This window comes from Pygocentrus nattereri, chromosome 8 (genome assembly GCF_015220715.1).
Source record: "Pygocentrus nattereri isolate fPygNat1 chromosome 8, fPygNat1.pri, whole genome shotgun sequence".
NCBI lineage: Eukaryota > Metazoa > Chordata > Actinopteri > Characiformes > Serrasalmidae > Pygocentrus > Pygocentrus nattereri.
The window spans coordinates 7,104,509-7,132,017 of record NC_051218.1 but is presented as its reverse complement, the minus strand read 5'-3'; the positions used below and the strand labels follow the sequence as shown (position 1 = coordinate 7,132,017).

Sequence of the window (27,509 nt, the reverse complement as noted above, 5' to 3'; positions counted from 1 at the left end):
GCCTCATCTCCAACACAAACGCAATTCAGCTTTTAAACACGCAATTAGACACGCTGATCTGACCTGAACGCCGGCCGTGACTTCGCTTTCACTTCTCTCTCCACACAGAATCACGCCAGCAGAATACAGAGAGAACCGCATCGAGCAGAGAACCACAAACACACTAAAACACAACACACAAAAAGACAGAGACAAAACAGAGGGGGGGAGTGGAGAGAGGGTTAGAGAGAGAGAAAAGACAGAAAAATAAAAAGAGAGGAGTAAAGACAGGTGCAATAAGGGAAAGAAAACTATATTTTTACACAGTGAGGGAGAGAAAGAGCAGAAGAGTCAGAAAAAAGAGACAAAGAACAAGAACAAAAAAAGAATGAGAATGAGTACAAAGAATGAGAGAGCAAAAAAGAAGAGGATGATACACAGGGAGAGAGTGAAGGGCAACATAGAACAGGATGAAGAAAGAATGAGAGAGAGAGAGGTAGAGAGATGGAGAGGTAGAGACAGAGAAAGATAGAGAGAGAGAGAGAGAGAGAGAGACAGAGAGAGGTAGAGAGATAGAGAGAAAGAGAGAAAGAGAGAGGTAGAGAGAGGCAGAGAGAGACAGAGAGAGAGGTGTAGAGATAAAGACAGAGATAGAGAGAAAGAGAGAGGCAGAGAGAGAGGTGTAGAGATAAAGACAGAGATAGAGAGAAAGAAAGAGAGAGAGGCAGAGAGAGGTAGAGAGAGAGACAGAGAGAGGCAGGGAGAGAGCAAGTTAATCTCAGTCTGAGCTCATGGTGGAGGAATTCGTCTCTGAGCTGGTTTCTCTCCTCAGCTCTGACTTTCACAGCTGGTAAAAACTCGCTTTCTTCACCTTGAACTGCGACGGTGCATCAGAACCGCAGCTCAGCTGACTAACACTACACCTACCTCAACACTACAGGAACATGTTCTACAGAGCTCAAACACAGTTCAGATTAAAATCTATGCTATACAGAAGCATACACAACATATTCTCCATCAGTCTGAAGAACGGCTTCACCACGCAAAGAACCATTTAGGCATGCAAAGGGTTCCTTAAGTGTTCGCGGTTCTATCGGACCACTTTCTTTATTAAAGAACCCTTCAAGAACCATCTTTTTGAAGTGTGCATGTGAGCTCGGTCTGCTGAACGCTCTCCTGGAAAGGCTCTACTGAGCCCGTTGGCTCTATTAACAGATGGTTCTCGCTGATGTTCTACCTCAGAGCGCAGGGAGGCTCTACCGCAGCGCTGATTGGGCAACACTACCCGAACCCTGCGCTGTTCCTTTTGGCTGCGAAAGCGCAACAAAGCTCCTCTGACCGAGACGAGTCCTTCATGAGGAGGCACACGGGAGACGTGCTGACCCCGAAACATGCCTGCGTCCTGTTTACCCAGCCAGTAAATAAATGTGCGAGTAAATAAAATATCAACATCCTGTGGAGGCCTGCATGACAAACTCTCAGCGCGCAGCTCCGGGGCGCGTTTATTTTAACACAAAGCGTCTCGATTTACCCAGACCATCAAAAACCGAGCATAACTCGCACCACAACAATAACAATGAAGGCAATCCAGGCAGTCAAGTCCGGTAGGGAGCCAGAAATGATTTAAACACTTTCTTTATTTAACCTGAGCCTGGCTTTCCACATTGAAACAGCGCCGGGGCGCGTTTACTTTCGCAGAAAGTCTGTATGGGAGGACACGGTTTACTCAGACTGTCAAAACTTACGCATTTCAGAGTTTGGATTACTACGATGAGAAAACAGCGTCAGCAGACCTGACAGCAACACGACAAATACAGAGCTGATCCACTTTTTAATCGGAGCTCAGTTTCAGCTCAGTTTCCCACAACAGCTGCACGATACATCGATAACCACGATAATCATTTTCTACTGTTCAAACGATAACAATATCAGAACGACCAAAACGGTTAAACAATAAAACTACAATTATAATAATAGTAGTAACAAAGCAATAATAACACAACTTATTATTAACATAACAGTTTCACAAGTTACTGAAAGAAAAGGGGAACTCCACCAATTTTTCTAAATTTCTGCATAGTTTAGAGGTTGAGATGTAAACAAAGAGTGATTTGATATGAAATGATTACTTTGCATTTACATATGCCGATACTGGTAAAATAGTGATAGACATCTGAAATAAGATTTATTTATTTTGATATTATTTATCCTTATTTTAATTTACTTACTACGTCACTATATTGCTGTAATTTTAATGGTTGGCTGATTTTATTTACTGCTATGAATTTTTGACATTTTTTGGCATTTCTTGTGTTTTTTACTACTTAACTTCTGTTTTCTACACTGACTCGGCTACACTGTAAATGAGCGTCTCCCTCAATGTACTCTGGGTTTAAATAAAGGTTGATTGATTCTTTAGGGACTACTTGGCCTAAGAGTGCCCTGCATATCTCCCTCCACCATGAATGGAGTTTAAGTTCTCTAAACTATCATAAAACAGCGTCTCAGTCATCAGGCAGTGAATTCAGAACCATTTCATGTAGGAACTTTCTGTGAGGAGCTTTTAGAGGTGGACGTCTGGTTCCCATCACCACCACTGTGAACAGTTCTGACTCGGAAAGGCCCAATCCCATTTCACCCCTAGCTCCTACCACTCAACCCTTAGCCCTCTGTTCTCAGTGTTCTTGTCTAGGTGTAGGGTGTCCCGGTTCTTGTTGAGATAGAGGGGTGGGGTGAAGTGTTGGGGCTACATGACCCTCCAAACAGAGAGATATGAGAAATAAAGAAAAACAGGCCAGATGGAGAACAAGAGACCAAAGAAACCCACAAATATGAGAATTTTCTCTGTTAAAATATTACAATAACCATTATTTTTTCTTAGTTTAATGTCGTCTCAGTGTATTTTGGTCATTTTCTTCACAACATAAGCATAAAACATCACTAGTATTATGCTAATGTCTCGTAGCTAGCTCGATAACTTTTCCGTTCCGCCTTAAATAGTCCAGCAGTTCTGACGCATGAAGTGCCAGAATGTAGCTGCTGCTCCATTTAAGGTGGAGCGGGAAAATTCGAACGAGAATCTGGAGAATATCTGACTTCAGCTTCATATCACTGAAGAATTAGGGGGGTGGTTAATAACAAATAATTGCCCCCCTCTTTGAAGGCTTATGATCCCCTAAATGTAACCACAGGCCAGCAGTGAGGAGCTGAACTCTCCCCTCCTCTGCTGTCACTGCAGACGGGCAGGGTCGCCTACAGAGCAGCGCTAGTAGCCGTTAATGAAGTGATGCTCTTTTTATTTGAGGGTCCCATTTCAGAGGCAAGATCTCAACCACTACCTCTTAGAAACCAGTTCCAAGGGGTTAGGGTTAAAAAGAAGAAATGGGATTGGGCCCACGTTTCTCTAGAACGGCACGTTTCACACCAAACCACTCTGAAGCACTCTGTTCACATCTTAACCACGTAAGTCATGTAGGAATTTTGAACAATGGGTGGAATTCCCCTTTAAATGCAGGGGACCGAAAGTGGCCCTCGGCGGGGCTGCTACTGCTTTCAGTCTGAAATGTGTTTTTATTGAAGTTTTAAGATTTACAGATTACACTTGAACTTTTCCTTTAAGGGAGTCAGTAAATCGTGAGTGCTGGTGCTGCTGCTCATCTGCAGATGTTCTGCATTTTGAGACGCTCTGCAGCTTCACCACAACAGCACAGAGCGCCATGTTAATAACCACAAACAGAGCCAGAACAGGAGCAGAGCAGCCAGATGGGGACAGAGACGCATCCCACAGGAAATAAGGAGGATTGTGGTGGAGAGAGAGAGAGAGAGAGAGAGAGACAGACAGAGAGAGAGAGAGACAGAGAGAGAGAGAGAGAGAGAGAGAGAGAGTTTCTGCAGTTCAGTAACTCAGAGGAACCTCCCCGTGTGTAAGGAGTGAAAAGGAGACCGATTATACAAACAGCAATATGGGTGGCAGAGCAGGGCTGGACGATACTATGATATATTATCATTATTGTGATGCATTTCGTCATGATACTTTTTTCAGAGTACAGATATACTTAATTTTTTTAGACCCATTTGTATGCTTGCATGGTTCTCTGCATGGTGAAATGGGTCTTTACATTGATGGTGAATGTGCTGTATATGGTTTTGATATAGATATTTCAGAGATTATATAGAACCCTTTTTGCGACCCATTCCCTACAGCCTTCTCGAAGATGAGAGAGAGAGTGAGAACGAGTGAGATAATTATCTGTACATTTTTCCATTTTTTCTTTATATTTTGAGGTGGGGTGGGGGGCAGGGGTGGGTGGGTAACTACTTGAAATTCAGAACAAACTGTGTATCCTGAGACTTTAGAACATGAAAGCACAGATTTAACTGTGGACCAGCAGAGCAACAGAACTGTTACTAGGCAATAAAGGGCATTTTGGCTCAGATTACCACGGGACAGATCTGGCTCTGCAAGAGCGAGTAAATAAATAAATAAATAAATAAATAAATAAGTAAGTAAGTAAGTAAGTAAGTAAATACTCTTAGAACCTGGCTTCTGAGTGAGTGTGCGGTTCTGTAAGGAGGAATTTCTGCAGAGGAAACTAAATCAGACCTGTTTTGTTTTTCTTTTAAATACAGTGCAGATCAACTTTCACTCATTCTTTATTTGTTTGTCTTAAATCCAGCATTGTATACAGCAAGAATTCACACTGCAACTTACCCAAATTCAGTGGTTGTGGTGAAACTAATGATGCCTTCGCAACCACGACAAAGTTGATCCATGGCATTTTTGGCATTTTGGAGCAAAATGTGTGGAAAAAATGGCTCTTATTGCTGGATTTCTAGCTGTATTGTTCTTTTATTGCTGGATTTCTAGCTATACTGTTCTCTTATTGCTGGATTCCTAGCTGTGCCGTTGTCTTATTGCTGGATTCCTAGCTGTGCCGTTGTCTTATTGCTGGATTCCTAGCTGTGCCGTTGTCTTATTGCTGCATTTCTAGCTGTGTCGTTCTCTTATTGCTGCATTTCTAGCTGTGTCGTTCTCTTATTGCTGCATTTCTAGCTGTGTCGTTCTCTTATTGCTGCATTTCTAGCTCTGTCGTTCTCTTATTGCTGCATTTCTAGCTCTGTCGTTCTCTTATTGCTGCATTTCTAGCTGTGTCGTTCTCTTATTGCTGCATTTCTAGCTGTGTCGTTCTCTTATTGCTGCATTTCTAGCCGTGTCGTTCTCTTATTGCTGCATTTCTAGCCGTGTCGTTCTCTTATTGCTGCATTTCTAGCCGTGTCGTTCTCTTATTGCTGGATTTCTAGCCGTGTCGTTCTCTTATTGCTGGATTTCTAGCCGTGTCGTTCTCTTATTGCTGGATTTCTAGCCGTGTCGTTCTCTTATTGCTGGATTTCTAGCTGTGTCGTTCTCTTATTGCTGGATTTCTAGCTGTGTCGTTCTCTTATTGCTGGATTTCTAGCTGTGTCGTTCTCTTATTGCTGGATTTCTAGCTGTGTCGTTCTCTTATTGCTGGATTTCTAGCTGTGTCGTTCTCTTATTGCTGGATTTCTAGCTGTGTCGTTCTCTTATTGCTGGATTTCTAGCTGTGTCGTTCTCTTATTGCTGGATTTCTAGCTGTGTTGTTCTCTTATTGCTGGATTTCTAGCTGTGCCGTTCTCTTATTGCTGGATTTCTAGCTGTGCTCTTCTCCTAATGGTGGATTTCTAGCTGTGCCATTCTCCTATTGGTGGATTTCTAGCTGTGCTCTTCTCCTAATGGTGGATTTCTCGCTGTGCCATTCTCCTATTGGTGGATTTCTAGCTGTGCTCTTCTCCTAATGGTGGATTTCTCGCTGTGCCATTCTCCTATTGGTGGATTTCTAGCTGTGCTCTTCTCCTAATGGTGGATTTCTCGCTGTGCCATTCTCCTATTGGTGGAATTTAAGCTCTGTCCTTTTCCACACATTTTGCTCCAAAATACCACAACTCGCAGATCAACTTTGTCCCAGTTGTGAAGTCACCAGTAGCTTAACCACAACCAGTGAATTTGGGTAAATTGCAGTGTGAATTCTTGCTGAGTATAATGCTGGATTTAAGACAAACAGATAAAGAATGAGATGATCTGAGTGTAGAGGAGTCAATCTGAGCATAGAGGAGTCAATCTGAGTGTAGAGGAGTCAATCTAAAGCATAGAGGAGTCAATTTGAGGGTAGGGGAGCCAATCTGAGCGTAGGGGAGTCAATCTGAGCATAGAAGAGTCAATCTAAAGAGTAGAGCAGTTAATCTAAGCGTAGAAGAGTTAACCTGAGCGTAGAGGAGTTAATCTGAGCGTAGAGGAGTTAATCTGAGCAATCTGAGTTACTCACAGAGAACTTTAGTGAAAACTAAACAACTTTCCAACTTTCTCCATAATCAGCATCATTGTCACTGTAGCCCAGCGCATTATAAACTTCCCCGCTGAACAGCTCAGTGTTCTCCTGACATGCAGGACCCCAGATTTGTGTTTGCTGTTGGTGGTTTTGGACGCGCCCCCCGCTCACTACTGTCACTCCTGGATCTTTGGATCTTTCCAGAAGACTAAATCAGTCATCAAACAGCAGCTCAGCAGCTCCTGTCTGAAACTCTGTGGAGAGGCCGCTAACGCAGAAACAAAAGCGCCGTCATTAGCATGGCCAGTGTTTTAGAAAGGGCCCGTTGTTGGAGAAATCCTGCGCAAATCAGGTTTCACGCCTCGCGCCGGCCTGAAAGCGGAGCGGGACTGGAGCGGCGCTGCAGCGGGACGTCACAAAAAACATTATTGATCCCTTTCACACTCCTTCTACAGCCAGCATCCATCAGCGCACGGGCTGTCGGCCTTTCAGCCCTGAGCGTTTGATCCTCGGCAATGAACGCGACCTCATTTCATCAGCGCTGGATTCACTGCAGACTAACGGCTCCATCGCGGGGCGTCTAGAGAACCTGCCTAAAAAACTACAGCAATAACCAGATCAAACACAGACACCTCCTCATTCACACACAGGAGGAAGCCAGAGTTATATGAACACGAAAATGTACGTAAAATTGCAGCGCCTTCGCATATTTGAATTGAAATTTCACACTCTTACGTACAATTTTGGACTCAAACATTAAATCACAATTTTAAATTACAATTTTAATTTGACATTTGGTCCACTAGATTTCACATTTCAGTGCTCAGTGCTCACTTTTATTGACTAGGGTATATTTTGGTTTGTCCATCTGAATTTACATGACCAAATTATTCAGTACCTGCATGAAATAAATGTACATTTTTATTTTGTTGATTTATTTTTGTAAAAGCTCCCCTCAAATTAACAGAAAATGTATTATGATCTACACATATTACTATATGCTTACAATTTACGCTGCTAATCTGTACCTGCACTGTACACTTTATATACAGATCACTGTTTACATCTTTTTTTGTTTTTTACAAATAGTACTTCTGCATTTACTGTACTGCAATTCACCAGCACATTTCTGTCTATATACCTGATACACTTCAATACCTGACTATGCACTAACCGTCTATACGTCCAATACACCTATAACACTTGCCTACGCACATCTTGTCTACGTTCGACACCTGTACCTACTGACTGCACATACTGGCTGTCTTTTACTGTCTTTGTACTGTTTACTATGCATCTTTTATTACTGCACTGGAAAAGTAGCCCGATAGTGTTTCGTTATACTGCACTACCCTGTATTGTATAATGACAATAAAGTTGAATTGAATTGAATTTACTGCGGAAAGCCAAAAATCTCAGACGCTCTTTGTGTTGTTTTATAAAAGTAATATTTCCAGAGCAGATCACTGAAGAGACGCCGTCTGTTTATAGTTTATAGCCCAGATTTGGGGAAAAACGGGTCGACTTTCAGTAGAAAAACAAACTGAGTTCAGCTTCTTTTATTATAAGGGTTTAAAATGACATCACCGTCTATTAGACTGGAGAGAAGAGTTACAGCCTCACACGACGCCCAGCTTCTGAAGGGAGCTTATAAAATATGAATGTTATGAAGAACATGAAATGCGTTTTGGAACCACCGTTGATTCCAAAGAGTTGAAGAGGTTAAGAAGCATCTAAAAATCTCTTTAATTAAATCTCCACGTCTCGAGGTGTTTACCTTTTAATTTGCTCTGTCGTTTTCTTATACGATTCTAAATGAATATGTTTGATTTCTTGTATTACTGTTTAACTTTGTCACCATGAAAATATAAATGAAAATAATAATTATTATTCTTCATTTACACAGAGATGAAGACGCTTGTAGCACAGCACACGCTACCCCAGGCTCAAGGAGGACGCTGGAGGGAGGGTTCAGCCATTTCACACAAAAACACAAAACAACCGAATCAAACCAACTCTAAGCTCAAACTAGACCGTTCAGTCCTTTTCTTACTCAGACGAGCTTTTCTACTCATCAGTTCTCTCTTGTTGCTGCTGCTCATCCTTCTCTCTCTCTCTCTGTTCCCTCTCCACTCCACTCAGCTGGCTCTGTTTAAAGGGCAGCACAGCGCCAGCAAAGAGGGAGCGAAAGCTGGTTGATCCACCTCCTCGTTACCGTCCCTGTTCCGCAGCTTGTCCGCCTGGACCAAATGCGAGCCTAAGTAAAGTGGCCTCATTGTGGGACCGGAGGCGGCACCTAGGAGGCGGGGCTTGTGATTTGTGTGCTGTCATCAGAGCCCGGGGGGCGGGCACATGCCAAAACGCTTTAATAGAATTTACAAAACTGCAAATTTATGCTTCATGTGATTAATCAAAAATGGTGTCATTATAATAATAATAATAATAATAATAATAATAATTATAAGTAATTAAAATGTTATTTACCTTAAACGCATTTGCACTAAAAATTAATTTGAATTTGCATTATCAAAGAGAACATAGCTAAAAAGACAAAAATACATCCCAAAGTTGAAGGAGAAACAGCGCCTCTCCTCTGCACAATTACATGTCGCTGCTTTCGGAACAAAACCTTGTATCTCCATTTTTGTTGCTTTTCAGTTTTTGACATAATTTGAATCACTGTTGCTCTTTACACTGTGGGCAAATTTCATGATGAATAAACCAAAAGAAACATCCCAGAATTACATGGGAGAAAGTGTGGTTCCATTGATCTGGTTCCACTGGATTCTCTTTGGAGATCCGAGGTTTTGTTCCAGCAGTGATATTCTCATCTACTGCGCTTATTCTGTGGCGAAGTGCCTTTACAAATGTATTCCATCCGATTGCATTCATTTTCACTGTCAATCACCCCAGCAAGGCGGGGCCAACAGCATGCTCAGCGGCAAAGGCTCTGAAAGCGCAACAGCCGAAGAGTTTAGTCTAAAGCCTCTTAAAAAGGAACGTTCTTCAAGGTTTAGTAATGAAAGACAAGCAGACAGACAGACAGAGAGAGAGAGACAGACAGACAAAGGGTTCTTTGCATCATGAAATGGTCCTTCAGATTGATGGAGACTGTGTTATAGATGGTTCTAGATATAGGCTTTTTGAAAAAGGTTCTGTATAGCACGCAAAAAGGGTTCTGCTACTGTTACATGCTTGACATTGTCACAATAGAAAAACCCTTTTGGGTGCTATACTGAACCCTTTTAAAAAGGTCATATATCGAATAATCTACAGCACAGTGTCCACCCACTTGAAGAACTCTTCAATGATGCTAAGAACCTCATGCAGTGTACTTAGGGTTCTGTATAGAACCATTTTTTTACTAAAGAACCCTTGAAGAACCCACATTTTTAAAAGTGTATGTAAGTAGATGAGGTGAAGTAGAGCAACCAACCCACTTACGATGTATTCACTATATCCACTTACCATCTTTACAGGAAAAACGTTTCATGTTATGTGGTGAATTTGCATTTGGCAAATTAATTGCCGAGTTAATGGTGATGCATTCATTTAAAGGGTAACTCCACACACTTTTCAAAATTTCTCTACAATTAAAGAGTTCAGATGTAATCAGAGCGGTTCTGAGTGGTTTGGAGTGAAACGCTCTGTTCTAGAGAAACTTACTGAGTCAGAACTGTTCACAGTGGTGGTGATAGGAACCAGACGTCCCCCTCTAAAAGCTACTCACAGTTCCTACATGAACTGGTTCTGAATTCACTGCCTGATGACTGAGACGCTGTTTTATGATAGTTTAGAGAACTTGAACTCCATTCATGGTGAAGGGAGACATGCAGGGCGCTGTGCGGCAAAATAGTCCCCAAAGAAAACTAATTATTCCAGATTTTCCATCAACATTCCATATAAACTCAGAAGACTCGTGTAGGTTCTGGATGGTAAATAAAATGTCTATATCTGTGTTGTAGTCATGTTGATGCCTGGTTCCTGTCATCACCACTGTAAAGACATCTGAACCATTTCACACCAAACCGCTGTGAATCTATTTGTTTACATCTTAACGATTCAATTATGTAAACTTTTAAAGTAACAAAGTTTTATTCAAAGTCATTTTGGATAGAGTTTACTAGGATTTTTAAAATAAATTAAAAACAAAACCAACAAAAAAGCGTACAACCCCCCCCCCAAATAAAAAACCAAAAACATGTAAATGAGCTCTGTTCTGATTGGCTGCCATTCACTACTCCTCATTAAATAAGCAGCTCAGACTGAAACATTCCTTATAACTTTAGCATGAATGTGCGGAGCTAAACTGCTGCAGGCTGAACAGATAGATGGATTTATGTAAATGCTGTTCTTTGTGACATCACAAAAACAATGAATTCATAAATGTTTAAGTGGTAGAACCCGAGAGGGAGTGCATTATCACGAAATAACATAACGGCTGTGATTTGGTGGCCGTAGATCATCATAGCCGCGATGTTATAGCAATAACACACTCCTCGAATGGTCTATTGCTTTAATACAACAGTTAAATAAATACAGTAAGAAATGAATAAACTGGCCGTGAACGCGGCGTTTAATGTTTTAATGTTCAGTTACTTCCTCCAAATTATAGCTCCTTAACGAGCAGCTTGTTGCTACGTCAGAGTAACGAGCTCCGCCCACTCACTGCACAGCCAGCAGTTTGTTCTCCAGCTCCTTACACTAAATTCCCAAACTGTCATCACCACTGAGCAGCTTTTTAGTTGGCAGCTGAGACAGAAGAACAGCTAAACAACCTGGAATCAGCCAGAAAAACAACCAATACCATCTTCAGAGTCTGCCCAAATTGGACTGAGCCACAAAACTGAAATAATATCAGGTTCAGCTCAGTTCTGTCAGTTTTGCCAGATCAGTATTAATGTTGTTTTATTCCAGCCAGTCTGTAAAACTTCTTACAGCCCGGTTAGTTTGGCGAATGGTGTTGGGTTCATTTCTGGCTGATTTCAGGTTGTTTAGCTGTTCTTCTGTCACAGCTGCCGACTGAAAAGCTCCTCAGTTGTGACGACAGTTTGGAAATTTACTGTCGTCTCATCTTCAGAGTCGGACGAAATCAGCTGTCGGTCAAATGTGATCTTAAAAAGTGTCCGTTTTCTGTTTGTGGCAAAGTAAGAAGTAAAAACGTTCAAATGGCTTGAGCGTCTCCTACAGCTGTCAGAGTCGTTGCTTAGCAACGGCGTCCCAGTGGAGTGATACAGCATTTGTGAATAAACCCGTGATGTTATGATAAAATAACAGCACAGTTAGAACGCCTCTCAACCAATCAGCTTGCGTGGCTGGAACTGACTGTTGTATAATTCCATATATGGACTGAGCAGACCTGGGAGTGAACTCCTGAAGCTTTAACGCTGTTTACATTCTACAACTAAAACCAAAGTGAGGAAAACTCCGTTTTCCATGATATGATCCCTTTAATGCCTAACGGGGCCTCACAGTGGGCGGCCCCCTGCTGGACGAGGCTGAAAAACACAGCTCGGGATGCTGTTTTTGAAGTCGGCCCTTGCTACGCCCTCCGCACAGTGCATTATGGGAACCCAGAGGGCGCACACATCACAACCCAGCGCTCCGAAAAGCCTTCTGTGAAACCGCAATCTGCATAATTGTTCCACAAAGGGGCGCTTTTCCACGCCGTGCCGGACGGCACATCAGTCAAATGAGTTATCTTAAGCATCTCTGGACTGAAAGGGGACTGGAGAAGGGGGAAGGGGGTCTCCGCGGCAACTTCAGAGAGTTCTTTTTGGGGGGTGGGGTGGGGGGGGGGTCCGGGGGGTGGAGGTTGTGGGGGAGGTGGTCTGTTGAAAAGAAGTAAAAACACACTGAGGCAGGCAGAGGGGCATAAAAGAGCACAATCCGCACAGTGTTTAAGGAGAAAACCTCAGCGCCGCCGTCAATAACCCCACACTCCTTTCAGCTGAACGGGAGCGCAGATGAAAGAGCGGCGCTATTGGCCTGGATTCAAAACGCAGAGCTTTTCAGCAGCACACGCTCCAGAACCACGCACGCTCCAGAGGAATTTCAGGTGGTTTAACCACAAACATGAATGTTCCAGATGAGTCTGTGCGTTAGTCAACACACAGGCATGTGGGGCTGGAGCTAAAACTTCGGACGAAAAGGGAAAAAACACAAAAATTCAACTTCACAGCAAAGCATATGATACGCTAGAGCACATGGGTACAACAAACGTGCCGCAATTAGTGATGAAAGCTGCCTGAACAAACTTCAGCGGCTGAATTGAAGTCATTCAGAGCGGTTTGGTGTGAAATGGTTCAGATGTCTTTACAGTGGTGGTGATAGGAACCAGGCGTCGCCATGACTACAACACAGACATAGACATTTTATTTACCATCCAGAACCACCAGAGAACCTACACAAGTCTTCTGAGTCTTTGGGGTCTATTTTGCCGCACAGCGCCCTGCATGTATCCCTCCCCCATGAATGGAGTTGAAGGTCTCCAAACTATCATAAAACAGCGTCTCAGTCATCAGGCAGTGAATTCAGAACCATTTCATGTAGGAACTTTCTGTGAGGAGCTTTTACAGGGGGAAGTCTGGTTCCTATCACCACCACTGTGAACAGTTCCGACTCGGTCTAGAACAGACTAGAACAGAGCGATTTACTCCAAAGCACCATGAACCGCTCTGTTTACAGATTAACCACTTGACACCAGTAGATTTGAAGGAAAATGTTAGAACTCTATCGATGAAATTAAGCACCTCGTTTATATAAAATAATATTTTTGTTTGTGTATGGTCACTTTATTCCTTTATGGATACTTTTCTGTGCATTCATGCATGCACTGGCGCAGTTGATTTATTTTGTACTTGTGTATTACAGTCCATTAGTGTGTTTATCATTTTATACTTAATAGTTACTTATCATTCAGGTTCAGTCAGGCTGTATATGGAAACTAAGCAACAAAAATTTTTTGTATTTTATTTCTGAGATTTCTGTGAGCGAATCAGAACCTTGTCTGAACCCACCAAAGAACAACGACAGAAAGGTCAAAAAAAACAATTCAGCTTGACAATGAGGAGCAAGAAAAAAAACCTTTTCAGAAAGAGAGGACTGTCAGAGAGAGAAGGAGGGGGGCAGAGAGAGAGGGGGAGAGAGAGAGAGAGAAAGAAGGGGAGAAAGAAGGGGAGAAAGGGGGGACAGAGAGAGAGAGAGAGAGAGAGAGTGAGAGAGAGAGAGAGAGAGATAGGAGGCAGGGTGTGAGAGAGAGAGGGGGAGAGAGAGAGACAGAGACCGCGAGAGGGGGGGGGGCAGAGAGAGAGAGAGAGGGAGAGGGGGGGACAGAGAAAGAAAGAGACAGAGACAGAGACAGAGAGAGAGAGAGAGAGAGAGAGAGAGAGAGAGAGAGAGAGAGAGAGAGAGAGACAGTGTGAGGGAAAGATATAAAGCATGCGTGCGCGAGAGAGAGAAGGGGGACACAGAGAGATAGAGGGCGGGGGAGACACACAGAGAGAGAGAGAGAGAGAGAGAGAGAGAGAGAGAGAGAGAGAGAGAGAGAGAGAGTGTGAGAGAGAGAGAGAGAGAGAGAGAGTGAGAGAGAGAGAGTGAGAGAGAGAGAGAGAGAGAGAGAGAGAGAGAGAGAGTGTGAGAGTGTGAGAGAGAGAGAGAGAGAGAGAGAGTGAGAGAGTGAGAGAGAGAGAGAGAGATTCCTCTATTTATAAGCGTTCAGGCAGCACACGGCCACATTCCACAGGCCAGAAGGCAGTTTTCACAGCTCCTCATTCACGACTTAATGTTGTTTTCAGCTCCCAAAAAAGACCCCACCATCCCCCATCAGCCCCCCAAGCCCCGCAAACCCCCACCCCCACTGCAAATGGGTAAAAAGACAGAGGAAAAAAAAAATGTTACTTGTCAATGTGACAGACAGACCACAACATTACCACCTACTACAGGAGAAAAAGAGTGAGAGAAAGAGAGAAAGAAAGAAAGAAGGAAGGAAGGAACAAATGAAAGAACAAAAAAAGAAAGAAATAATGAAAAAAGAAGAATGAAAGAGGTAAAGAACAAAAGAACGACAAGAAAGAAAGAACAAATGAAAGAAAAAAAGAAAGATGGAGCAAATCAAAAAACAAAAGATAGAAAGAATGAATGAAAGAATGAAAGAAAGAGAACAAATTAAAAATCAAAGACAGTAAGAACGAATGAAAGAACGAAAGATAGAACAAATTAAAGAGCGAAAGAACGAACAAAAGAAAGAACGAAAGAAAGACCAAACGGTATAAGACGTCATTCTGCGGACAGTTTTGCGCTTAAAGAAAAATAAAAAACACAAAAATGAAACTGATCTGAAGCTGCACTGAGTAAGTTCTGGGGATTTGGAGACCCCTCTGGTGGGAATGTGTAACTACACTCAGCTAAAAAGAAGCGATGTGGAACGTTTTGTAGTGTGGGCCGTCAATCTGACGCCCGAAAGAGAACTCAAAGAGAACTCACTCTAAACTTGGTGAAGGAGCATCTCTGAGGATGTGAGTGAATGATCCACTACTGTCACATCTTCATCAGTACGATGTTGATTCTGAGATCATTTGAGGCCGAAACATCGAGCCGGACCTTCCTTTAGAGTCTGTGTGTGATGTTAATGTGTAAAGACATATGACGTCGTGTGAGAAACTCCCGTTACATAAGCTCATGGCTCAGATGGGGAGGACAGTCGAACAACGGCGGAAAGTCCAGCTAAAACATTCTCAAATGGAATTGACTCACACCACAGCAGAACCGGGCAACAGAACCATTTACAATTACGCCACTCTGGACTTGGTGGCAAGGGGCACCCCCAGGTATTAAGTTGTTCAGCCCAAGATGCACAAATCCTCTGGGCTCTGGGGGCATTTCCTCCATTTCTGCATATCTTCTTAAATTCTCCATGTATATAACAGGATACACAAGGTGTGAAATACAGGGGGTCCTGGGTGGTCCAGAACCACCTGAATAACCTAATTAACCTCTTGGACCCCCTGAATCTGTACTGATGCACTTTTAAAGCCCTAATAATTCCCCACATTACCAGTTTCTAATGATGTACATGCTCAAAAGAGATGGTTCTTCAAGGGTTCTTTTGTAAAGACAAGGGTTCTATTTAGAACCATTAACTCTCAAAAGGACCCTTTGTACAATTAAATGGTTCTTTGAATCATGAAACATTCTTCAAACTGATGGAAAATGTGCTGTATATGGTTCTATATGACACTTTAAGGGTGTTCTTCTATTAATACTTCTATTCTTCTATAACCACAGAAGAACCCATATTGGTTCAATAAAGAACAATTTTCTTTACTTGAGAACACATGAAAAACCATCTTCCACGTAGAACCTTTTTGAAAAAGGTTTATATATAGCACCCAAAAGGGCTCTTCTTTGGTCAAGCCCTACAGCAGAGACCTTAAACTAAACTGTCCCCAGACTGACACTCGTCCACCTCCACGTTCTGATCTGAACACAGAAGAACAAGTGTTCTAGCAATGCTGAGCACCTCACCAACCGACAGAGAAAAGAAGTGATAACCAACAGCTGAGTCCGTTTCTTTTATCTTACCTCGATCTTGTCTGTTTTGGCGTCTCCCCAGTACAGCTTTCCTGTAGCGTAATCCAGTGCTAATCCATTGGGCCAGCCCAGAGACGAGTTCACCAGAACCATGCGGTCCGAACCATCCAGGTTTGCGCGCTCAATCTTCGGCTTCTCCCCCCAGTCGGTCCAGTACATGTAGCTGCGGAGGAAACATTAACGAGTTCATCAATACTGACGGCCTCCAGTCATAGGGTGGGCGATATGGCAGAAAAACATCACGATACTTCAGGACATTCTCACGATACAGAATATGCATCACAATATTTTGACTTTCTGATAATAATAATAATAATAATAATAATAATCATAATAATAGTAATAATAATAATAATAATTAATTAATCTAAAACAACACTGCTTTTTATTCAGTTTTTTACAAACTTCAATGCATAAAATACAGCTAAACATGCCTAATTTGCTCAGGTTGTAATGAAATGGTGTTCTTTAAGCACTGGCAATATCCACAAAATGCTCAGAAAAGCGGCGTTTATGCCAAAACGTATCGCAATAACGATAAAATATCATCATCCTGCCCACCTCTAACTCAGAGGAGGACAACAACCTTCTGACGAGGAACATTTGGAAAACCTAAAACTGCTCTGGGGGCCACAAAGGAAGAGCTGGTGTAGTTTTTCAAAACTTCTTCCCACCTTCAAGACACATCATCAGAGGGGGTTTCCTAGACTGAATAAAGTGCCACTTTAAACCATAATTAAAAAGCACTGAAATCAGAAATCTATCGGCCTGTTAGAGCTCCTGTGTCCTTAAGCCCCGCCTCCCATTGAGCCCAGCGTGCTGATTGGTCAGCTCATCCACCCCTCTAGGTTCTGCCCCTGTCCTGCAGTCTACAGTCAGACCCTTCTCTCCTGAGCAGCTGTAACTCTGCTGTGGCTGGTATTCCAGCGGCGTAAATTCTGCCGGATCAGTTTGAACCAGAGTGGATCCTGAAAGTCCAGTCGGTGTCTTCACCACACACACTACAACACTGAACACACTCTTCTTCCTCCAGTAGCCACTGTGGGCGGTGTAAGGGGGCAGAGCTCGTCGGTAGGTGGGCCGTAAGGACTGTGTTACGAGATGATGTCATCAACAAGGGAAAAGGGCTGGAATTCCAACGAGGCGTTTCAGGCAGCTGAGAAAAGTGGGTTCTGTGGGCGAGAGTTTCTCCCTCTGGAGGGAACACTGAGCTTTGGGACTTTGCAGAACGTTTACATGCACAAAAAGGTACAACACAATAAAGGAAAGAAAAAAACAGCATAATAGATCCCCTTTAAGTAAGAAGACTTGTCTGTACCATTATACACTCTGATATACTCTCATTATATACTCTGAACTCTACACTCCACCAGAGGGTGCTGTAAACCTTACATTTTGCTCAGAAATAAATTGAAAATCACTGTAACACACACCTGGATTCACTAGACTTCGCCAAATACAAACACTGCAGTATTCGTCAATTATTATTCAATTAATGCTGTGAAAATCTGAACATCAAATTTGACGGAAATGCCCATTTCTGCTGATAAGGCATCTAACAGAAGATTGTGCCATGTAGCCTGTCAGAGAACTGTGATGAAGCAGCGCACATGTAAATAGAGGACTTGTAAGACACTGAATCTGACACTATCAATGACGATCTCAGACGCTTTCGTATGTGGTACTGAAATCTGATGCGTATCCGATCTGCGGCAACGTGATCTGACAGATCAGAATTCATGCGAATTTCATGTCACTCCAACTCGATATTCATCACAATTTTGTGCTGCTGAGACTCCGAAACATTTAGGCTAATGTTTCTGTACCAAACAATTTAGAGAGACCTCAAATCTCAACCGGTCCGTGGTCGAAGACATTTTGAAAGAAATGTCTAGGCACAGCCGTAGGAGAACGAGGCCGCAGCGTCAGAACAGTTAAAAGTCTGAAAACAAAGTTTAAAGAACCCGAGGACACCAATTGCAGAAGTGACCGCGCCCATTTTACGGCTTCAACACATTCTGGGTGATGAGCCCAGCTGTCAGTCAGTGAAGCTTCACGATGGTTCCTCTGATGCTGGCGAAGATGAAGCTGATCCTCCGGGAGCGACTGGCGTTCGTTGGCAGTCGTGATTGTTTACCTCTGGATGAGCCACGAAGCAGCTTGACGCTCACGTGGGTCAGTTTAGGAGCTGATCTGTTCAGACTCGTGTCGCATACAGATCACATTTAAAAGATAATCTGAACAGCCAAACAAAAGAATCTGATTTGTTAAGAAAATTTGGGCCATTTTTACCTGCTGTGTGGATGTTGCCTTAGTGTAACTAAAGATCTCCACAAACTTTGATGCGAGTGTGATGATGTACCGAGTGCTAATTGGTGGGTAGAAGCTATTCTATTACCTGTTAACTACATTAGCCTCATAGCTGCAGTGCTAAAAGTATGAGCACGATATGCATTACTGATCGATCAAAATAAACAAAGGCCGTCAGTAAAGTGGGCCGGGGTTGTGTTTGTGATGACCCACCCATGAATGGGGTCGAGCACTATGGCCCTGGGCTCGCTGAGCCTCTCCGATATGAGGATGCGTCTAAACGTGCCGTTGAGCCGCGTGACCTCGATGCGGTCGGTCCCGGTGTCGGTCCAGTACAGGTTTCGCGCCACCCAGTCCACGGCGATGCCGTCCGGGTGGTTTATTTCCGTGGTGATGAGTGTCTGGGCATCACTGCCGTCCAGCCGAGCTCTCCGGATCGCCCTGACCTCGTCGTCTGTCCAGTAAACAAAACCTTCCACCGGGTCGTAATCGATCGCGATGGCGTGGCGGATGTCGCTGACCTGCAGGACGATGTCCGTGAAGTCCGGCAAGTCCAGAGAGATCCGCCGCAGGTCCGTCCGGCGCGCTAGAAGCAGCACCTGTTCTGCTCCTGGGAGGGGAGATGGGGAGATGGGGAGAGAGAGATAGAGATAGAGATAGAGATAGAGATAGAGAGAGAGAGAGAGAGAGAGAGAGAGAGAGACAGAGAGAGAGAGACAGAGAGACAGAGAGAGAGAGAAAGACAGACAGACAGACAGACAGACAGAGAGACAGACAGAGAGACAGACAGAGAGACAGACAGAGAGACAGACAGAGAGACAGAGAGACAGAGAGAGAGAGAGTGGAGACAATAACAATATGATTTAGGATAAAATGGACAGTCTGCAACCAAAACAAAAAAGAACTGGCCATGACTGATAAACAGCTGGGATAATTATAGGCCTATAACAAAAGCCACTGGACAGTCTCCACAGCACAATTGTGCACAGGAGAGCACCAGGGCTGGACTGGGAGAGGTTTTGGTCACTACAGTGCAGGTGAGCTGAAATTCAGCTGCAGGAAACCACAAAAAACGTTATATTCTGTATTACTGTTGGTCTCTGGACTGTGATGTAGCTGCCTTGGCCGGACAGTAAAGTTCTATCCTATTCTTTTCTTTTCAATTGTACTATTTTGCATCCTATCCTACTCCATTCTTTCCCACTCTACATTTGTTTCAAATCAGTTCCATGTTGTTCTTTTCCATGCCATGTCATACTATCCCACTCCACTCAATTTCATTCCATTGTATTCAATTACATTCCTATCCATTCCACTTCATTCCATCCAATTACTTTTGATTCAATTCCATTCTGTTTTCTCTTCCATTCCATCATACTCTCTTCTATGCCATTCCACTCTAATCCATTCCATGCCATCAAGATACACTCCACTTAATTCTATTCTATTTCTTGCAGTTTCATCATATTTCATCATATTCTATCCCAATTTCATCATATTCTATCCCATCCCATACTATCCCACTCCACTCTATTTCATTCCATTGTATCCAAATCCATCCCACTTCATTCCATTAAGTTACTTAATTATATTCCATTCCATTTCCTTCAAGTCAATTTCATTCTTTGATTTTCCATTTCATTCCAGTTTATTGCATTTTTTCATTATATCCCATGCCATTCCATTCTAATCCATTCCATGTTATCAAGACACTTCACTTAATTCTATTCTATTTCATCAGTCTATTTCATACCATTCTATTGTCATTCCAACCAATTTCCTACCCAATTAATTCTACTCTATTTCTTTTCATTCAATTCCATTTCATTATTCTTCGTTTCCATTCCACTGTATTCTCTACCATGTCATTCTGCTCTCTTCCCTTCCATCCCAAGCCACTGAATTCTATTCCATTCCATTTCTCCCCTTAATTCCATTCCATTTCACTCTATTCCATTTCATCATCATATTATGTCTCATGTCATTCCTTTCTATCCCATTCCATCCCACTCTATTTCAGGCCATCTCATTCCATTTAATGTAATGCAATTCCATTCCATTTCATTTAATCATATTCAGCCCCACACCATCCCATTCTATTTAATTCCATCTCCATCTCCATCCACTTAATTCCATCCCATTCCGGTCAATTAAATTCCACTCTTTTCTGTTGCATTTCATCCAATTCCTCTGTCTCTTTTATTCCATACTATGCTCTCTCACTCCATTCTATTCCATTTAACTGCATTCCATTACTTTCCATTCTATTCCATTCCTTTCTTGTCTTTTTCCCTCCATTCCATTGAACATTTAAGATAAAAGACTAGTGGAGAAAGTGCAGCCCTGATTATTTTGGGAAGCAGAGCTGGAATCCAGCATTAATATCAAGTTCAGTACGTTTCCCGTCCACCTTGGTGTCAGCTGCTCTCTAATGCCCCTGACTCAGGTCATGCGAGTTATTTGGCTGTCATGTCGTGAGCTGGATCAGGTGCGTCGGAGCAGGTTCTTCAGAGCAGTTCTGAAGGTTCCAGCATAACAGCTGCAGGAGGCAGGGCTCCGCAGAGCCGCTCTGAGGGGAAGCAATTAGGCAGAGCGTTTCTGCCTTATTTAAAGAGCGTGTTCAGCCGAGCACTGCAGCCATCAGCTCCGACACCAATCAGAGGTGACGGAGGAGAAACAGCCGCTCCGCTCCTTCATTTGTCCACCGGGGCGCAGCGTTTGATTTTAATTTGTCCTTCACTCCGCGCCCTGCTTCTTCAAAGTGAGGCGCGTGTCTTGGGGAGGAAGAAAAAAAAAAAAAAAACACAACAAACGCCTTCAATTTAGCCACCCAAGCTAAACGAAAGAGAACGCTGTGGACGTTTACTTATGTTAATCCCCCTCGCTCACCTCCCCTAAACTGCGCTCCTGCTAATCAGCATCCACTACAATCAGAGGCTGCCTCGGCATTCTGTTCAGATCCTAAACCTGTGCTTAAAGAGGCTCACTTAAAGGGAAAGTTTGACAAAAAAAATAAAATTCCCTCTTTACCCCAAAAACTGTAGTCAATCTGTCAGACCTGTAGTGTCTGAAAGGGGAAATCCATCGATTTCTCAAACTTTCTGCATAATTAAAAGGTTAAGATGTTGGACTGATGTAATCCACAAAAGAAAAATCATGTATATGCTGGTTAAATTTGTAGCATCCCAACTTAAAGGGGAACCCCACTCAATTTTTAAATATTTCTGCATAATTAAAAGGTGTTGGTTTGATGTCATCTTTCCCCAAAAAAGTCACACATACAGTACTGTGTGAAAGTTTTAGGCATCTAATCAAATTTTTAAACAATTTACCTCAGCATTAGAATAAAGTCGTATTCATAATTCAAACAAACATGAAAACAATAAAAAGTAATAAGAATTTCTTGGGTCCATATTTTTCCTTGACACCTTCACAGCCGCCACAGAGACTTGTTAATATTGTCAGTTACATCATGAGCTCAATTTCTCAATTTACTGAAGCACTGATTGGTCAAACCAGGAGCTGCTTTTTAACTACATATCATACTGGGCTTCCTCGAGGAGAGGCTTGGAAATGGTTAAACAAACACACTAACATCCAGAAAATCACTATTATATATATATATATATATATATATATATATATATATATATATATATATATATATATATATATATATATACACACACACACACACACATACATACATACATACATACACACACACACACACACACACTTTATTCAAATATTAATAATTTGCTTTTCTCAGCAAATAAACACAAGCTACACAAATAAAGTTTCTTGGGTGCCTAAGACTTTTCAACATCTCTGCGTAATTAAATGGCTAAGATGTCATTTTATTTACCATGCAGAACCACCAGAGAACCTACATGAGTCTTCTGAGTTTATATGGAATGTTGATGATGAAAAATCTGTGGAAAATCTGGAATAATAATTTTTTGGGGGGGACTATTTTGCCTCACAGCGCCCTGCATGTATCCCTCCACCATGAATGGAGTGTAAGGCCAAAATCTTACGAAAACGATTGTCAAACAATGTCTCAGACATCAGACTTTCTGTGAGGGTTTCACTCCAAACCACTCTGAACCGCTCTGTTTACATCTTAACCATTTAATTCTACCAGAAATTCTGAAAAAGTAGTGGAATTCCCCTTTAACAGTAGCAAAACATGTACTGGGCTCACTGAGCTGCTCTGATAATTGCGGCAAATGTAAGTTTTGGCCTAAACAGTAATTCCTGCAGGAGTGACCGTTTTCATCAGTGACGCACCGCTGGCCGACGCTGCATCTCGGCCCACGCCGCTGAAACGAGCGTGTGAAGAATACGTCTCATTGTTTCCTGGCCTGGGAATACACCGCCTCAAATTTGGAAGAGTTATAAATTCAAGTCGTGAGGCCGTGCATCTCGGGAAAGGGCGAGCGAGGTGGTGAGACTTTTTTTTTTTTTTTAAATAAAAGAATGGCTCGTCGTTAATGGGCCGGGTGCACAGAAACAATGCCTCACTCTGTTCTTCAGTGGCTGGGAAAGAAAAAAATACCAAGTCCTGGACCTTGATTTCAGGATGGCCCTTGATGTTTTTTTGGGTGGGGGGGTGCATCCCTCCCTCCCCGCTTCACCCCCAGCAGAGACGGACAAGAAAAAGAACAATAATTCATTTAGCATTCATGAGAAAAAAGACGCTGAAACACTAAAGAATCCTTGAAGCACTAGATGTTCTTTTTTCCTCACTCTTTGACTGCCATCACATACAAATGCAGATGGTCCTGCAGCTCTGGAGGAGAAGAAAGAGCCTCAAAGTGAAGAGTGAGAGAGAGAGTGAGAGAGAGTGAGAGAGAGAATATGAGAGAGAGAGAGAGAGAGAGAGAGAGAGAGAGAGAGAGAGAGAGAGAGAGAGAGAGAGAGAGAGAGAGAGAGAGAGAGAGAGGGCATAGAAGGCACGTAGGCCTCAGGGCAACTCAAACAAACTCAAACAAACAGGTTTCACTCAGAGAGAGACCGGCCGGGGTCATGGCCACTAAACCTCCACTAAACACACAAACCTCGACCGGCCCGGGTCAGAACCTGTCAGGCCCAGAACAGGTCAATAAACAGCTCAGACTTCCCCGAAAACTCCTCCACCACGGAAAGCTGGGAATGAGGCTAATGTTAAAGCTTAAAGGTGCTATTTTTCTCTCTAGCTCAATTTAGTGTTTAAGCTAACTCTTATGATGCTCTCTCCAAGGCTCTAGGCTCCCCCTCTCTTTTTTAAGAGGCTAATTCTAGCCTCTAACTTTTTTAAGAGGATAACTCTGCCAACTGTTTTTTGGAAGAGGCTAATTATTTTTGAATAAACAAGCAAACAAAACAATCAGACATTATTGGTATTAAATGTCATTTAAAAACAACCGTGGCCTTTTGCTGTTGTCCACTTTTAGGTAAACACCTCCCAAAGAAACACTGCAGATGTCTGGGCTGGAGTCTGTGGGGGGGTTGTCCGTCTCTGGGTTTGTGGTGATTGAAATTAGCAGGACCAGGGCAGCTAAATTGTGCATTCAGAGTCAAAAAGCGTGGAGCAGCCATCTGTCAAAGATTAGGCATCTGTCGCGGCCCCGTGAACGCGGCCGCATGCTAATGCACTCCAGCATGCCAGCACAAAAAAACCCACAAAAAAACACACACGGCTCTGTGGATGAACCACAGTTGATACACTTCAACATGATTTTTATACTTAATTGCAAAAGACACCACCATAAAATTAAGACCAAACTTTTTAAACTACGAAGAACATCGTTTCTGACATGCAGGTCACCAGCAGACCGTTTTCTCATGACGGGTCTGTAAATGATTTTCCTAAAGCAAGAGTCAGAGCCAGGATAAAATATTATCTCTGAAATTCCACTTAAGTCCCAGATATGTGCCAATTCCACAGCAGCTCCAAGACGTTTAGACGGCTGGCTCTGCTTCGGCTGTCTAGCCGAGCCTGTCTGTGCCGCTGCCCTCTCACCTGCATTACGTGTAATGCGTTGTTGTTTTGTTTCATGATGACCTTTTACTTTCCTTTTCTTGTAAATGGCTCTCGGTAACACACTTTCCCAACAGTCGGTCATGACATTGCTCACACCCTTCTCTCCCACCTCTCCTCTATCAGCATTTCTGATTATCACTACATTCATCAATGCCCATAAATCCTCTTCTGCCTCTGTCACACATGGTGTACCTCAAGGGTCGGTCCTTGGCTGCCTTCATTTTAACCATATATTTACATAGTTGAACAGATACAATCTTGGTGGAATAAACAAATGTGTTGCATTTGATGCTGGCATTGGGAAGCTGTCAAGTTGCATGAAAATAAGGTTTCCTGTGGGATGTGTTGTAATTGTATTGTCTACAATGAGTGATAATTATTTATTATTCTGTCTCTTTGTGGCAAAAGGGAAACTGTATTTAATCACCTTGATATCTACAGGGAATAGCAACTACATTCAAATTGAGATATGAGATATATCGTGTTAATTAGCTGTGGAGTGTCATCTTTTATTGGGAATTACCTAATCTGCTGTGTTTTGGAGCATAACCTGGGTTTTGGGCCAGTATGTGGACTGGGCATAACCTGGGCTTTGAGGTAGCACCTAGTCTGGGGCGTTGCCTGGGTTTTGGGGTAGTACCTGCATCTTGTTTGGTGGTAGCATCTGGTTTGAGGCATCACTAGGTTTTGAAGCGAAACCATGGGTTTATGGGAGCACCTGGTCTGGGGCGTTACCTGGGTTTTGGGGCATTACCTGGTCTGCAAGTTTTGCCGTCCTCACGGAGTTTGACGCCGGTTGGGCAGGCACAGCTGTAGAAGGGCGGAGACGGAGAGAGCAGGCACAGGTGAGAACATCCGCCATTACTGTCACTGCAGGGAGTGTGGACTGAGGAAAAAGACAAGAGAAATATTTACTGCAGCACTGTTGGTGTAAATACAAAGGTTAAAATTAATTCGGGACTCAAATGTGAAGGACTTTAGGGTCTATTTAGCTAAAAATGAAACCACTTCTTTTGAAACCACTTCAGTTCGCAGAGGCCACCAGTCTGCTCCGTTCTGCTGAGCACAAGCAAGGAACTCATGAACATTTCTCAACTTGAAATGTAATGAAAAATATGCTGACCTGTGAAAAGGTCACTAAAAAAGGCAATAAGGATTTATAACCTGCCGGGTCAAATCTGTATTTCCAATATTTCACACTGTTAGTATTTCTTATATTTTCTCTCCATACATCCTTTTAAGTGTCCAGATCCATTTGTATTATATATTGCGCTGCGCTGGGTGACGAATTACAGCTTGCCTTGTTTATACAGGTGCTTAGAGACAAAGGAAGCAGCCTAAACAAACCTGTGCTCTTCTAATCAACAAATTAAAAGAGCTGATATTACAGAAAATGCTTTTTTGATACAAGTAAAACAATGTAAAATAAGCCCTGTCAATTCGCAGTGAAGGTATAAAGAGTGTTTACGCCTAGACTGCTTTTTGAATGAGGCATAGCCAACCAGAACAGAGCTCATTTGCATATATTAGTCTTAAAGGGACAGAAACAACAGCCTGTTTAGTCCAAAGTGACAATGAAAAAAAAAGTCATGTAGAAATTGAAATAAGATCTACACAAAAAAAAACACAAATGTATAATAAATGTCATAATTTTATGTTTGTGTTTATTTGTGTTTATTTTCCTGGCTTTTAAAACAGAACTGCCTCACTTTAGAGCAGTTCATCACCTACATACTGTCAAAAATACAAAGATATGCAACACACACACACACACACACACACAGAGAGACACCTGGGCTCAGAAGGACAGGATGTGAGCTGTTCTCCGTTATGAGCCGACAGATTTAAAGTTAGCAATAACAGTCAGACTGGACAATGGCGGGGTCAGAGAGAGAGCGGCTATTTCCTCATGACATTCTAACACTCAGACTGCGCAGTGTGTAAACGTTGTCTGCAGAGACAGCCCTGACCTCAACACACACACACACACACACGCCTACATTCCTTGTGAGGACTTTGGTTTTTGTATTACTGTATCCAAGTAACACTGCTCATACACTCAAACCTGACACTGACCTTAAGCTCAATATCCAAAAGCCAATTTATCTGCAAATTTAATTTTTCAAAACAGACTAATTTGGGCAAAAACAACACATGCTCAAGTGAGGACCAGCAAACACCCTCTCTTGTGCAAAACTGCCATGTGAGGACCTCAATGTGAGGAACATGTGGTCCTCACAAGTATAGAAAGACAAAACACACAGTCACTCACTCACTCAGACACTCACTCATGCAGAGTGCTGAATTGTGGGACGAGGTTCAGGGACACGAGGAAACTCCACTAACAGAATTTCAGAGAGAAAAACAAAACAAGCCAGAAAATAAAATGAGTCAGCAAAAACGCCACACTGTGGAAAACTATCTACAGGTTTAACCTGAAGTTCATTACAGGGCTATCTTAAAAATCTGCTATTTGAAATTCAAATAATAAGCGGACTTATATAAGCTGACCTTTTCTTTTAACTTACTATTTTACCTTCAATCAACTAAGAATTTAATTTTTAAGTTAGTCTTTTTTTTTTTTTTTTTACAGTGCACACACAGGGAGATGACTTGGGACTGGAGTAACAGTAGAGCTGGACAACAGCATTGTTATTGTGATATATTCACAATTTGTCCTTTTCTTAGCATAGCATAGCGATTAAAAATCATTTCTCAAATTCACATTTGATTGAAAAGAGCATAATTAGTCTCATTTGTCAAAATTTCTTCAATTTACCGCGTAAAACAAATTCATTGACATGAAAAACAGTTGACTGTGTAGAGTCCCGTCTGCAGTCAGAGTCTCCACATTTCTTCCGCTTTTAGTCTTGAATCTTTCAGAATCATGACACTCAAGTCAGAGTCGAGTCCTAAGTCTTTCTCGATTTCCTCAAATCAAGTCTAGTCACCAAATTCATGACTCGAGTCAGACTTGGTCCAAGTCATATGACTCAAGTCCACAACTCTGTTGTATTGTATCATAAAAAATTTCCTGAAGTATCGAGGTATTACATTTGGCCATATTGCCCACCCAGATAGCGAGCATATATTGGTCTGCTGGCTTGGTAAGGTCGGCACCCCACTGATTGTTTGCCACTGCTGGCCCACCCTCGGATCAGTCAAATTACTGCTATGCATACACGTTTTAACTAGTTTTTTATCTCCCCAAACAGATTTTAAATGCACACAGACTTTCATTTTGGAAAATAAACTTA

The 27,509-nt window shown here is 42.5% G+C and overlaps 1 protein-coding gene across 1 annotated transcript in view; it reads right to left on the bottom strand.

Annotated features, from left to right (window-relative positions):
• lrp5 (low density lipoprotein receptor-related protein 5) overlaps window positions 1-27,509 on the bottom strand; it is a 100,070-nt gene that overhangs the window by 30,398 nt on the left and 42,163 nt on the right. The window contains exons 6-8 of the mRNA XM_037540773.1: window positions 25,007-25,138; window positions 18,438-18,834; window positions 15,906-16,077 (exon numbers count right to left, since the gene is read on the bottom strand). Of these exons, the coding sequence (XP_037396670.1) occupies window positions 15,906-16,077; window positions 18,438-18,834; window positions 25,007-25,138 (701 nt within the window). The remainder of the gene's footprint in view (window positions 1-15,905; window positions 16,078-18,437; window positions 18,835-25,006; window positions 25,139-27,509) is intronic.